This window comes from Cervus elaphus, chromosome X (assembly GCF_910594005.1).
Source record: "Cervus elaphus chromosome X, mCerEla1.1, whole genome shotgun sequence".
Lineage (NCBI taxonomy): Eukaryota > Metazoa > Chordata > Mammalia > Artiodactyla > Cervidae > Cervus > Cervus elaphus.
Window position 1 is genome coordinate 99,501,044 of NC_057848.1, and position 15,685 is coordinate 99,516,728.

At 35.3% G+C, this 15,685-nt stretch overlaps 1 protein-coding gene across 4 annotated transcripts in view; it reads right to left on the reverse strand.

The window, feature by feature from the left end:
* Positions 1–15,685, reverse strand: part of LOC122690232 — a 414,205-nt gene that overhangs the window by 197,683 nt on the left and 200,837 nt on the right. For all 4 annotated transcript variants that reach the window (XM_043897283.1, XM_043897284.1, XM_043897285.1 and 1 more), the window contains one exon: positions 13,187–13,274. In XM_043897283.1, coding sequence (XP_043753218.1) covers positions 13,187–13,274 — 88 coding nt within the window. The remainder of the gene's footprint in view (positions 1–13,186; positions 13,275–15,685) is intronic.

The window sequence follows — 15,685 nt, forward strand, 5'->3', positions numbered from 1 at the left end:
TGAAATTGCTAAGTGAAATAAGTCAGAGAGAAAGACAGATATTGCATGGTGTCACTTCTAAGTGAAATCTAAAAATGGGAAAACATTTTGAACTCAGAAACAGAGTAGAAAAATGTTTTCCAGGGGCTGTGAGCTAGAGGAAATAGGTAGATGTTGGCAAAAGGGTAAAATATTTCAGATATAAGATGTATATGGTCTGAAGGTCTAGTATATAAATGGTTAACATGGTTGATAACACTGTATTGCATACTTGAAATTTCCTATGAGACTAGAAATTAAATGCTCTCACAAAACAAAAAGGTTAATATGTGAAGAGATGTTTTGCTAATTAACTCAACTGTGGGAATTCTTTTACAAAGTATACACATATCAGATCATCACATTGCATGCTTTAAGCATCTTACAATTTAATCTGTTAATTATATATTTTTTTAAAAACTGATTTAAAAAATACCATCCTCCTGACTTTATTATGCACCATAGAAACATACATAAGTCTTCCTACTTCAAAAAAGAAAAAATATTACCAATCAATAAATTGAACTTCCAACTAAAAAACACTAGAAAAAACAACAAAATAAAACTAACAATATGCTAACAATGAAAAATCAGAAAGGGAAATTATCCCACTCACCATTGCAACAAAAAGAATAAAATACCTAGGAATAAACTTACCTAAAGAGACAAAATATTTGTATGCAAGAAGGCAAAGTGGTTGTTTCAGGAGGACCTACAAATACCTGAGAAGAAAAGAGAAACAAAAGGCAAAGGAGGAAGGGAAAGATATACTCAACTGAATACAGAGTTCCAGAGAATAGCAAGGAGAGATAAGAAAGACTTCTTAAGTGAACAATGTGAAGAAATAGAGGAAAACAATATAAAGGGAAAGGCTAGAAATCTCTTCAAGAAAATTGGAGATACCAAGGGAATATTTCATGTAAAGATGGGCATGATAAAGGACAGAAACAGCAAAGACATAACAGAAGCAGAAGAGATTAAGAAGAGGTGGCAAGAATATACAGAATTACACAAAAAAGGTCTTAATGACCTGGATAACCATGATGCTGTGGTCACTCACCTAGAGCCAGAGATACTGGAGTGTGAAGTCAAGTGGATCTTAGGAAGCATTACTATAAACAAAGCTAGTAGAAGTGATGGAATTCCAGCTGAGCTATTTAAAAATGATGATGTTAAAGTGTTGCACTCAACATGCTAACACATTTGGAAAACGAAGCAGTGACCACAGGACTGGAAAAGGTCAGTTTTTGACCAATCCCAAAGTAGGGCAATGCAAAAGAATGTTCATACTACCATACAACTGAACTCATTTCACATGCTAGCAAAGTAATATTCAAAATCCTAAGAGCTAGGCTTCAGCAGCATGTGAACTGAGAACTTCCTGATGTAGAAGCTGGATTTAGAAAAGGCAGAGGAATCAGTGATCAAATTGCCAATATCCTTTGGATCATAGAGAAAGCAAGGAAATTCCAGAAAAACATCTACCTCTGCTTCATTGACTACACTAAAGACTTTGCCTGTGTGGAACACTACAAATGGAAATTCTTAAAAGACATATGAATACCAGACCACCTTACCTGTCTCCTGAGAAATCTGTATGCAGGACAAGAAGCAATAGTTAGAATCAGATGTGGAACAATGGACTGGTTTAAAATTGGGAAAGGAGTACATCAAGGCTGTCTATTGTCACCTTGCTTATTTAACTTATATACAGAGTACATCATGAAAACTGTCCAGCTGGATGAATTGCAAGCTGGAATAAATATTTCCAGGAGAAATATCAACAACCTCAGATATACAGATGACACCACCCTTATGGCAGAAACTGAATAGGAACCAAAGAGCCTCTTGATGAGTGTGAAAGAGGAGAGTGAAAAATCTGGCTTAAAACTCAATATTCAAAAAATGAATATCATGGCATCCAGTCCCATCACTTCATGGCAAATAGAAGGGGAAAAACTGGAAGCAGTGTAGATTTTATTTTCTTGGTCTCCAAAATCACTGCAGATGGTGACTGCAGCCATGAAATTAAAGGAAGATTGTTCCTTGGAAGAAAATCTATGACAAACTTAGCATATTAAAAAGCAGAAACATCACTTAGCCGGCAAGGTTGGAATAATCAAAGTTACAGTTTTTTCATTAGTCATGTATGGATGTGACAGTTGGAAATAAATAAGGGAAAGCTGAGCACTGAAGAAAAGATGATTTTGAATTGTGGTGCTGGAGAAGACTCTTGAGAGTCCCCTGGGCTGCAAGGAGATCGAAACAATCAACCCTAAAGAAAACCAATCCTGAATATTTATTTCAAGGACTGATGCTGAAGTACCAATACTTTGCCTACCTGATGTGAAGAGCTAACTCACTGGAAAAAAAGACCCTGATGTTGGGAAAGATCAAGGGCAGGAGGAGAAGGGAGCAATGGAGGATGAGATGTTTGGACAGCATCACCTACTCAATGGACATGAATTTGAGCAAACTCTGGGAGATAGTGAAGGACAGGGAAGCCTGGTGTGCTACAGTCCATAGGGTCTAAATATTCAGAAACGACTTAGGGATTAAACAACAATAAACAGGACAGAATTACTGATGCATGGTACAGCATGTATGAACTTTGAAAAAAGAATTATCCTAACTAAAAGTAGCCATTTACATAAGGCTAAATATATGATTTCACTTATGTGAAATGTGTATAATAGGATAATATATATAGATAAAAAGTAGTTTAGTGGCAGTCTAGGCCTAGGTGTGGTGTGCTCTAGGTGTGGTCATGATGGTGGTGGTGGATGGGGAGGTGGGCTGTGAATGATAACGGGGACTGTGTATTTTGAGGGATGGTAAAAATGTTCTAAAATCAATTGGATTATAAGAACTTTGAATCTTCAAAAAGGCATTTGTTGTTCTATTTATATTGGTATACTGTATGGCGTATAAACTTTATTTCAATGAATCTGTTTTTTGAAATTTCCATATTTAAAACAATATTCGAAAATAGTTTAAAGTATTTTTTGTGAGGGAATCCAATTCTTTTCCACCTAGGCAACTCTGAACACTTATTACATGATAACAATTACTTTTAAAACACTTGAAAATTTGTAAAGTTCTTTGCTGCCTTCGAATACAAAAATAATTTAGTCTTCTTATTTTAATTATTGAATAAAATGTAAAAGTTAGCACTGGAATATGATGATATTCATTAAAAATGACAATTATTTACCACACAGATTAAAATGATGATCCTAACAAAAGTTATTTACCTCTCTTACTCTCTTCTGTCTCTTCCCCTGCTTCATCAATGAAAAGGTAATTTGAAAGCACAGTAAATCAGAATGCATCAGTGTTACAACAGCAAAGCATACTCAGCATTTTTATGATGGAATTGATTACATATAGAATAATATTTCCTATAACATTCCTTGAAGAAGAAAGAGACAAAGCTGTCTGGAAAACTATCACAGTCTAAATTAATTACTCAATGACATCCATCATATTCCAAACAAAAACCTAAAAATAAATTTATAAGTTTTAAGAAAAAAATCAGATTAGATTTGACAGACAGGGTGTCTGAAGAACTATGGACAGAGGCTTGTGACACTGTACAGGAGGCAGTGATCAAGACAATCCCCAAGAAAAAGAAATGCAAAAAGGTAAATGGTTATCTGAGGAGGCCTTACAAAAAGGTGAAAAAAGAAGAGAAGCTAAAGGCAAATGAGAAAAGGAAAGATATAGTCATCTGAATGCAGAGTTCCAAAACAGAGCAAGGAAAGATAAGAAAGCCTTCCTAAGTGATCAGTGTAAAGAAATAGAGGAAAACAATAGAATGGGAAAGACTAGAGATACCTTCAAGAAAATTAGAAATATCAAGGGAACACTTCATGCAAAGATGGGCAAAACAAATGAGAGAAATGGCATGGACCTAACAGAAGCAGAAGATATTAAGAAGTGTACACAGTGCACACAGAAGAACTATACAAAAAAGATCTTCATGACCCAGATAACCATGATGGTGTGATCACTCACCTTGAGCCAGACATCCTGGAATGCAAAGTCAAGTGGGCCTTAGGAATATTACTACAAACAAAGCTAGTGGAGGTGATGGAATTCCAGTTGAGCTATTTCAAATCCTGAAAGATGATGCTGTGAAAGTGCTGCATTCAATATGCCAGCAAATTTGGAAAACACAGCAGTGACCACAGGACTGGAAAAGGTCAGTTTTCATTCCAATCCCAAAGAAAGGCAATGCCAAAGTATGTTCAAACTACTGCAAAATTACAGTCATCTCACACGCTAGCAAAGTAATGCTCAAAATTCTCCAGAGCAGGCTTCAAAAGTATATGAACAGGGAATTTCCAGTTGTTTAAGCTGGATCTAGAAAAGGCAGAGGAACCAGAGATTAAATTGCCAACATCTGTTGGATCATAGAAAAAGCAAGAGAGTTCCAGAAAAACATCTACTTCTGCTTTATTGACTATGCCAAAGCCTGTGACTGTATGGATCACAACAAACCGTGGATAATTCTTCAAGAGATGGGATTCCAGACCACTTTACCTGTCTCCTGAGAAATCTGTATGCAGGTCAAGAAGCAACAGTTAGAAGCGGACATGAAAAAACAAACTGGTTCCAAATTGGGAAAGGAGTACATCAAGACTGTATATTGTCACCCTGCTTATTTAACTTATATGCAGAATACATCATGCGAAATGGCAGCCTGGATGAAGCACAGCTGGAATCAAGATTGTGGGAGAAATATCAATAACCTCAGATATGCAGATAACACCACCCTCATGGCAGAAAGCAAAGAGGAACTAAAGACTCTCTTGATAAAATTGATAGGAGAGTGGAAAAGCTGGCTTAAAACTCAACATTCAAAAGACTAAGGTCACGGCATCTAATCCCATCACTTAATGGCAAATAGATGGGCAATAGTAGAAACAGTGGCAGATTTTATTTTCTTGGGCTCCAAAATCACTGCGGATGGTGAATGCAGCCATGAAATTAAAAGACACATGCTTCTTGGAAGAAAAGTTATGACAAACAGACAGCATATTATAAAGCAGAGACAACTTTGTTGACAGCTATCCATCTAGTCAAAGCTATGGTTTTGCCAGTAGTCATGTATGGATGTGAGAGTTGGACCATAAAGAAAGCTGAGTGCCAAAGAATTGATGTTTTGAACTGTGGTGCTGGAGAAGCACCACTTTGAATTGTGGTGCTGGAGAAGGATATGAGAAGTGTTTCTGCAGTGCAAATTATTTTCTATTTCTTGATCTGAGTGATGGCTTTATGTGTCCTCACTTTGTGATAATTCATTTATCAGTATAATTAGGATTTTTGAGCTTTCTGCATGTAACCTGTATTTTAATGAAACTTTTTATTAAAAGAGTTTGCATGTGGGTTCCTCAAAATACTCCATGTAGCTATTTGGAAGTAATTAACCCTTACATAATCCCTAAGAAGGATACTCCTATAAAGAGATTTATTATATGTTAGCTTGCTGAAGTACATGAAATCCCAATATTGGTATTCATTTTGTGGGGACTCTGACCCCTGATTTTGCTTGGATTTCATAATATGGAAATATAAACATTTACTTTGATATTATTTTTGGCACTGATTTTGAAAGAAATTTTTCTTTAAATAGTCATTAAAATATTTGACTGTATAGTTTTAAGCTGTCCAATAATCATATTCTTTAAAAAATATATAATTTTAGGAATTTTCCCTACCTAGGAGACACCAGAAAGCATTTGCTTTTCATAGATAGTCTAACTTTTTAAAGACCACTCATGTTCACAAAACTGAAAGCACTGATTTTTTTTCTTCAGTTCAATTCAGTCGCTCAGTCATGTCTGACTCTGTGACCCCATGGACTGCAGCAAGCCAGGCTTCCCTGTCCATTACCAACCCCCAGAGCTTGCTCAAACTAATGTCCATTGAGTCTTGATGCCATCCAACCATCTTGTCCTCTGTTGTCCCCTTCTCCTCCTGCCTTCAATCTTTCCAAACATCAGGGTCTTTTCTAATGAGTCAGTTCTTTGCATCAGGTGACCAAAGTATTGGAGCTTCAGCATCAGGCCTCCTAATAAATACTCAGGATTGACTGGTTGGATCTCCTTGCAGTCCACGGGACTCTCAAGAATCTTCTCCAACACCACAGTTCAAATGCATGAGTTGTTCAATGTTCAACTACCTTTATGGTCCACCTCTCACATCCATACTACTGACTACTGGAAAAAACATAGCTTTGAGTAGACAGATCTTTGTCAAGAAAGTAATGTCTCTGCTTTATAATGTGCTGTCTATGTTTGTCATAGCTTTTCTTCCAAGGAGCAAGCCTCTTTTAATTTCAAGGCCGCAGTCACCATCTGCAGTGATTTTGGAGGCCAAGAAAATAAAGTGTGCTTCCACTGTTTCCCCATCTATTTGCCATGAAGTGTTGGGACCGGATGCCATGATTTTAGTTTTTAGAATGTTGAGTTTTAAGCCACCATTTTCACTTTCCTCTTTCACATTCATCAAGAGGCTCTTTAGTTTCTCTTCACTTTCTGCCATAAGTTAGGTGTCATCTGCATATCTGAGGTTATTGATATTTCTCCCGGCAATCTTGATTCCAGATTGTGCTTCATCCTTCCTGGTATTTCACATGATGTACTCTGCATAGAAGTTAAATAAGCAGGGTGACAATATATAGCCTTGATGTACTCCTTCCCCAATTTGGAACCAGTCCATTGTTCCATGTCCGGTTCTAAGTGTTGCTTCTTGACTTGCATACAGTTTTCTCAGGAGGCAGGTAAGGTGGTCTGATATTTCCATCTCTTTAAGAATTTTCCACCGTTTTTAGTGATCCGCACTGGCAAAGGCTTTAGTGTAGCCAATGAAACAGAAGTAGATGCTTTTCTCAAATTCTCTTGCTTTCTCTATGATCCAGCGGATGTTTGCAGTTTGATATCTGCTGCTTCTGCCTTTTCTAAATCCAGCTTGAATTTCTGGAAATTCTCAGCTCATATACTATTGAAGCCTCACTTAGAGAATTTTAAGCATTATTTTTGCTAGCATGTGAAATGAGCACAATCGTGTGGTAGTCTGAACATTTTTTGGCATTGCCTTTCTTTGGGATTGGAATGAAAACTGACCTTTTTCAGTCCTGTAGCCACTAGTGAGTTTTCCAAATTTACTGGCATATTGAGTATAGCACTCTATCATCATTATCTTTCAGGATTTGAAATAGCTCAACTGGAAATCCATCACCTCCACTAGCTTTGTTTGTAGTGATGCTTCCTAAGGCCCACTTGACTTCAGACTCCAGGATGTTTGGCTCTAGGTGAGTGGTCAATTATACCCTCCAAACAGTATATGAGAACATTTTGCTCCACATTCTCCATATCACTTAGTATTACATTTCTTGTAATATTAGTCTTTCTTGGGAGTGTTGTGGAATTATCTACATGGGTTTGATTTGCATTTTCCCTGATTATTTCCCAGCATCAGGGTCTTTTACAATGAGTTGGCCCTCCACATCAGGTGGCCAAAGTATTGGAGCTTCAGCATGAGTCCTTGTAATGAATATTCAGGGTTGATTTCCTTTAGGATTGATTGGTTTGATCTACCTGCAGTCCAAGAGACTCTCAAGAGTCTTGCCTAGCACCATAATTCAAAAGCTAATTTCTTTGGCACTCAGTCTTCTTTATGGTACAACTCTCACATCTGTACATGACTACTGGAAAAATCGTAACTTTGACTATACCAGCTTTGACCATATGGACCTTTTTCAGCAAACTGATGTCTCTGCATTTGTATTTATAGGTATTTTTATTTGTATTTGTAGATACATTTTATAAAATAGGAAATTGCCATTTATTCTAAGTTTACTAAGAGTTTTTATCTTGAATAGATAATGAATTTTACTCAACGCTTTCTCTGTATCTTTTCAGGTATCTTTATACTATGTCACCATTGTTCTTTTGCTCTGGTTAATTCCATTGATTGGTTTTCAAATGTTCAACTGACCTTGCATTCCTGGAATAATGCTAATGTGTCTGTGATATATTATAATCTTTATGTATCACTGGACTCAATTTGCTATTTTTTGAGATTGTTATTTCTTATTTTATGTGACAGACATTTTTTTTCTTGTGATGTCCTTATATAAAATTTGGTAATAAGGTTTCAATGATCTCAGAACATTAGTTGGAAAGTGTTCTTACTCTGTTTTATTATCTGGCACAATTTGAATAGGGTTAGTGCTATTTCACTCTTAAATGTTTTGAGGAATTCACATATGAAGTTATCTAGGCAAGAGTATTTTTCTGGAAAGGTTTATAACCATGGACTCAATTTATTTAATACAATGTTTATGAAACCTTCATATATATATATATATATATATATATAGTTAAAATTCAGATAGTGATTCAGTAGGTTAGTGTGAAATTCAGGTCTGCCATCTTAACAAGATTGGGGTGATATCAATGTTACTGGTGCAGGGATGACAATTAATTGGTAAGATTTTATTGTATGTGACAATTGCTGTTTATTTTAATCTCAATTTCCATTATGTTTTCTAGGAATTTTTCAATTCTGTGTACATCATCAAATTTTCAACATAAAAGATATAAAAGTATTATGCATTACTTTACACAGGTAGAATCTCTGGTACTATCCCCTTTTCACTTCTAATATTTTGTATGTCAGGCTTTAAAAAACTTCATCAGAATTTATCACCTCCACTTTCAAATAATAAATTTTGAGAGTTTTAGCTTACTGCTTGCTTTCTATATCATTAACTTCTACATTTATTTTCAATATTTTTTTCTGTCTATATTTATTTTGAATTTAAATGGCTTTCTTGTAGTAGCTTCGTGAGATGAATGCTTAAGTTATAGACTTTCAGCTCTTTTCCCTTTTTATTAAATACATCGAAAGGTATGACTCTTTCTTAAATACAATATAAACTGCACGTCACAAGTTTGCTAGATTGTGTCTTCATTATCATTCCATTCAAAATGTTTTAAAATTTTTAATGTGTTTTCTTCTTGCCTTCTTTCTCCCTAGCTTTGTGGAGGTCTAATTGATAAATAAAATGTAATATATTTAAAAGTGAATGTGAAAGCTGCTCAGTCCTACTCTTTGCAACCCCATGGACTGTAGTCCATAGCATTCTCCAGGCCAGAATACTGCAGTGGGTAACCATTCCCTTCTCCAGGGTATCTTCCCAATTCAAAAATTGAACCCAGGTCTCCCACATTGCAGGCAGAGTCTTGACCAGCTGAGCCACCAGGAATATTTAAAGCATACACATAGTGATTTGATATATGTATACATTGTGAAGCATTACCATGATCAAGTAATTTAACATATCATTTCATACAGTTACATTTTTTTGATGAGGATGCTTAAGTTCTGCTCTTTTTGCAAATTTTAATTATGCAATAAAATATTAGTTTACAATGACTCTTGCTCTAGAATTTAGTTCAAATACATGTATGTACAAATATATATGTATATATAATTGTGTGTAATATATATGTATATATAATATGTATGTACATGTACATACACATACTAATACATATGTATACTAATTACACATTACCTAACAGAAGCAGAAGATATTAAGAAGAGATGGCAAGAATACACAGAAGAACTGTACAAAAAAGATCTTCATGACACACATAACCACAGTGGTATGATCACTCACCTAGAGTCAGACATCCTGGAATGCAAAATCAAGTGGGCCTTAGGCAGCATCACTACAAACAAAGCTAGTGGAGGTGATGGAATTCTAGATGAGCTATTTCAAATCTTCAAAGATGATGCTATGAAAGTGCTGCACTCAATATGCCAGCAAATTTGGAAAACATAGCAGTGGCCACAGGACTGAAAAAGGTCAGTTTTCATTCTAATCCTAAAGAAAGGCAGTGCCAAAGATTGTTCAATAAACCACAAAATTACACGCATCTCACACGCTAGCAAAGTAATGCATAAAATACTCCAAGTCAGGCTTCAACAGTACGTGAACCGTGAAATTCCAGATGTTCAAGCTGAAACGTCTAAGGAACATCTTTCCTTAGAAAAGGCAGAGAAATCAGAGATCAAATTGCCAACATCTGTTGGATCATAGAAAAAGTAAAAGAGTTCCAGAAAAACATCTACTTCTGCTTTATTAATTACGCCAACACCTTTGACTGTGTAGATCACAGCAAACTGTGGAAAATTCTTCAAGAAATGGTAATACCATACCACCTTACCTGCCTCATGAAAAACCTGTATGCAGGTCAAAAAGCAACAGTTAGGACATGGAACAACAGACTGGTTCCAAATTGGGAAAGGAGTATGTCAAGGCTGTATATTGTCACCCTGTTTATTTAACTTATATGCAGAGTACATCATGAGAAACACTGGGCTGGAAGAAGCCCAAGCTGGAATCAAGATTTCCGGGAGAAATATCAATAACCTCAGATATGCAGATGACACCATCCTTATGTCAGAAAATGAAGAGGAACTAAAGAGCCTCTTGATAGTGAAAGAGGAGAGTGAAATAGCTGACTTAAAACTCAACATTCAAAAAACTAAGATTATAGCCTCTAGTCCCATCACTTCATGGCAAACAGATGGGGAAACAGTGAGAGAGTTTATTTTGGGGGGCTCAAAAATCACTGCAGATGGTGACTGTGGCCATGAAATTAAAAGACACTTGCTCCTTAGAAGAAAAGCTATGACCGACCTAGACAGCATATTAAAAAGCAGAGACATTAGTTTGCTGACAAATATCTGTCTAGTCAAGCTACGGTTTTTCCAGCAGTCATGTATGGATGTGAGATTTGGACTATAAAGAAAGTAGGGTGCTGAAGAATTGATGCTTTTGAACTGTGATGTTGGAGAAAACTCTTGAGAGTCCCTTGGACTGCAAGGAAATCAAACCAGTTAATCCTAAAGGAAATAAGTCCTGAATATTCATTAGAAAGACTGATGCTGAAGCTGAAACTCCAATAGTTTGGCCACCTGATATGAAAAACTGACTCATATGAAAAGACTCTGAAGCTGGGAAAGAGTGCAGGCAGAAGGAGAAGGGGATGATAAAAGGCGAGATGGTTGGATGGCATTGCCAACTCGATGGACATGATTGAGGAGGCTCCAGGAGTTAATGATGGATAGGAAAGCTTGGCATGCTGCAGTCCATGGGGTCACAAAGAGTTAGACACAACTGACTGAACTGACTGAACTGACTGATATGTATAATTAGTATAACTAGGAACTAGTCTAGAGTTTTTAATATCTGTTTTTATGGCATATCTTTTTCTATCCTTTGATTTTCAGTAGCCTTGTGTATATGTGTCCACTTTGCCTCTTTGATGCCGTCAAACAGAAAAGTTTATTTTGTCCCTATTTTCTAATTTTTCTCAGTGGGTTGGTTGGCATAAATAAAAAGGAATCTGAAACAACTTTTCTGAAAGCAACAGTCTAACTTTATGGCTTTTCATAATATATAAAATTTCCTACTTTCCTACTACTTTCTGCTGTAGTAAAACAAGAAATGCCAGAGACTGATCTGAGAAGAGGCCCCTTGCACCTAAAAACCCATCTGCAAATTAATGCACAAAATAGCTGGACCTTCGTGAACTGCATTTTTCTTTATCTTCTCATTATACTCACCTTGAACTGAAGAAATTTCAGCTAGTCAACAGGCTTTAAATGAAGATTTTAAAAGTTGGGAGGTGGGAAGGGGGTTCAGGATGGGGAACACACGTAAATCCATGGCTGATTCATGTCAATGTATGGCAAAAACCACTACAATATTGTAAAGTAATTAGCCTCCAACTAATAAAAATAATTGGGAAAAAAGTTATTATATCTAATGCTTAGAACAGTACCTGACAAATAATAATTGCTATATAAGTATTAGTTATTATTATTAAACATTCCCACATATAACCAGTTTTTGAACTCATTTCTGATAGAGGAATTACAATTAACATGGACACAATACCTGTGTTAATGAATACTGCTACAGGATTCCTTGGTATGTTTAATCATCATGAAATATTTATTAGAGACTCACTATGTACAAATGATTATGTTGGAAAATCAATATAAAATAATGTAGGATAATGCTTTACCTCAGAGAATTAAAATCAAATTCAGATACAACATATGTGTAAAAATGAACATTACTTATTTTAAATATCTCAATATTCCACTAAAATTTGAGGGAAATAATTCTGTCTCATTCATTTATGCCTCCTCCATGAAGCCTAGCACATATATCTGTACATAAGAAAAGAAAAAGTGTTAGTTGTTCAGTTGTGTTCAACTCTTTTGCAAGCCCATGGACTGTGGACTGTAGCCTACCAGGCTCCTCTGTCCATGGAATTCTCCAGGAAAGAATACTGAAGTGGGTAGTTATTCCCTTCTGCAGGGGATCTTCCCAAACCAGGGATCGAAGTTGGGTCTCCTCCTGCATTGCAGGAAGATTCTTTGTTGTCTGAGCCACCAGGAACTTTATCTGCATATAGTCAACCCTCAAATGATTATGGAATTAAATCAAGTTTACAGTGTTAAATTCTAGAAAATAGTAACTACAAAGGAATATGGTCATCTTGATGATTGATTAATGGATAAATGGAAGTATGAACAAATAAATGAATGAACTAGCTACAGCTTAAAAGAAGTGTTATTTTGATAAGGAAAGAAGTCATGATAGTAAATTAAAAGTGCAGAAAATATTATGATAAAAAGAATAAAGATAAAATCATACATGAAATATTTCAAGATAAATTAGTACAGGGATCACATAAAAGAGAAGGATAAGATAACAGATGAGTATAAACTAAGAAGGGTTTTGAATGGCAGTGTAACAAGTTCTGACTATGATTCTTGGATAATGGTGAGTGTTTGAAGGTTTCTAATCAGTTTAATACTTATTTTGGAATAACACAGCAACAGTGGTAAATTCTAGTTGAATAGAAGAGATTTGAGTTGACCAATCCATTAGTAGCTATACAAACAGTCTACATCTATATAAATAAATATGGATCTGAATTTCAGTGCTGGCACTGGAAATGTTAAAGAAAAAACAGGTTATAGCACTACTGAAGATAAAATTACAAGATCTGATGAATAAACACATATGGAAATTATATGGAGAACAATACAACAATACAATATATCTTACCTGTTCAGAGAAATGTTTCAGTAATGTAATATGTTTAATGAGGTGGTTTTTCAGACTGGAAAATTCTGACATGCAATCAAATGGAGGGCTGCCAGGGAAAGATAACAAGACATTCTATCAATCTCAGTTTCACTTAAAGCAACAGTTTTATACTGTAGGAAAGTGAAAATTATAATCCATAATATGTATAGCTTTACGTTACTTTGAAAGAGTGTTGAGTGTCAAGTGTCAGCTAAATTCAAAACATCACAAAGTTACATCAAAAAATAACAGAAAGCTTATATGGAAGATGATCAATGTGATATATCTATGGCCTCAATAACGTGATAGGATGATAAATACACAATTTACAGCAGTTGTTCCTATTTTCAAGTTACTACAGCTAGAAGGTAGAGTAGGTAAGTTTTTAGTTTTATATTTTCTTTGGCTAGTTTACTATACAGATGATTACATGAAAAAAGGAAAAATGAAAAGTATCAAATATTAATTAAGTATGTAATCCACAAGTAGATTATCTACCACTTGAAAAATAGATTGGCTGTTGGTAACTCATTTTATTTGCCACAATTGAAAAAAGATGTATTTTACTTAGGACACTATTACCAATTGAAAAGTTTCAGCTTTATTACTTTTGTCTAGCATATCTCTTAGGCTTCTGTGGTTTGGGGAACCTGTAATCACAAGTACTAATTTGAATGAGGTGATAAAACCTACATACTTCTGTTGGACAATGATCACTATTACAATAAAAAAATGGAGAACAATTTTCAGAATGTCATTTGTAAAATAAATTAACAAGCATTACAATGCTGAAATCATATTTGCCCTCACAAGGGAAATGGAGTTTTATTTTTAAAAATTAGCAAGAAAAAGTAATTTATAGCCCCTTCTCCAAATTCCTAGGAGATTGCAGTCCCTAGATTTTATATGAATGTGCCATTTTTTGGAGGTCTATTTCTAAAACACATAAGAACATGGGCAATGATTCAAGCCTCTTCTTATAAAAAGTATATAAACTTATGTGGCAAATATAGCTGCCAGATCCATAGGATAATCTCCTTTAACTATGTCCAGGGTATTGAAACATGTGAGCAAAATTCCTTAGGCAGTGTTTTCCTTCTTATTTATTTCTGCATCAAAAAAATAAGCAAATAGGCAAGAAAATATTGGGTCACCCTCCTGCCATCTCACCCTACCCTATCCCCCAATTCTCAACATAAAACATGCTCAATTTATGTTTCCTTACATGTAGAATCTTGTGTAGTTATGCTTTGATAAGTAGTCTTGCATTACTTTATTATGCTCCTCAATAAATTTTGTCACAAATTATATTTAACTCAAAGAATAAGTCACTTAAAATTTTAATGACTAATGCCAATATAAAATAGAGAAGTCCTTGTGAAATGACTGAAATTTATATTTAGTAACATAAGAATTTTTAATACCCATAATTTCTATAATAAATCTTAAAACCTTTTTTCTATTAGTAATAAAGCAAAACTTAAACTTAGCTATCTCATCTATATCTAAGCTTACAATGCTGGCAAATTCAACCTTTGGTACGCTGTAGTTCAGTCAAAAAGTTCTAAAAAAAAAAAAAAAAAAAAAAAAGTTCTTCGTTGTTCATTAGCTAAGTCGTGTCTGACTCTGCGACCCCATGGACTACTGCACACCAGGCTCCTCTGTCCTCCTCTATTTTCTGAAGTTTGCTCAAATGAAAAGATCTAGTAACTTACAAAAAAGGCTAATACTTTTAGGAAAATATAACAAATGGTAATTGTTCATGGGGAGAGGTCATATAAGCACATTTCCCTCCAACCCCCCCGCTTTTTTATGATGACATCTTGATTCAACTCCTACTGTGCGAGTGCTAATCTGCTTCAGTCGTGTCCGACTCTTAGCGACCCTATGGACTGTAGCCCGCCAGGCTCCTTTGCACATGGGATTCTCCAGGCAAGAATACTGGAGTGGGTTGCCATTTTCTCCTCCAGGGGATCTTCCCGACCCAGGGATTGAATCCGTGTTTCTGGAGTCTCCTGCACTGGCAAGTGGGTTCTTTACCACTAGTGGCACATATACACTTCAATTCTCAAAAGTACTTATTATCTCTATCACCAAGGTGACTCATCAGACTTATTTGTTTCTAATAAAGCTGTAATAAATTTTAGGCCTGAAATCATATTTTATTACATCAAGTAAATTAATAGCTTGAACCACAATTTAAGAAAAAATATGATATTAAAACTAATGAAGGAACATTTACATTATAAGAGAATCTTTACTCTGTTTTCTTTTAGAAACATAGAGATTAGGCTAATTTTAGGATCAGCTATAGAAATAATTTTTTCCCACTGACACAATTACTCAATTTCAGAAAGTAAAGAATGAACAATTCCTACAATTGACACTCCAATTCCTTCAGCTGGCACAGATATTTGGTATGAGTGACTTAATTCAATACATAAGGAAAGCAATTAGGCTGAGCCCCAACAATTCTTA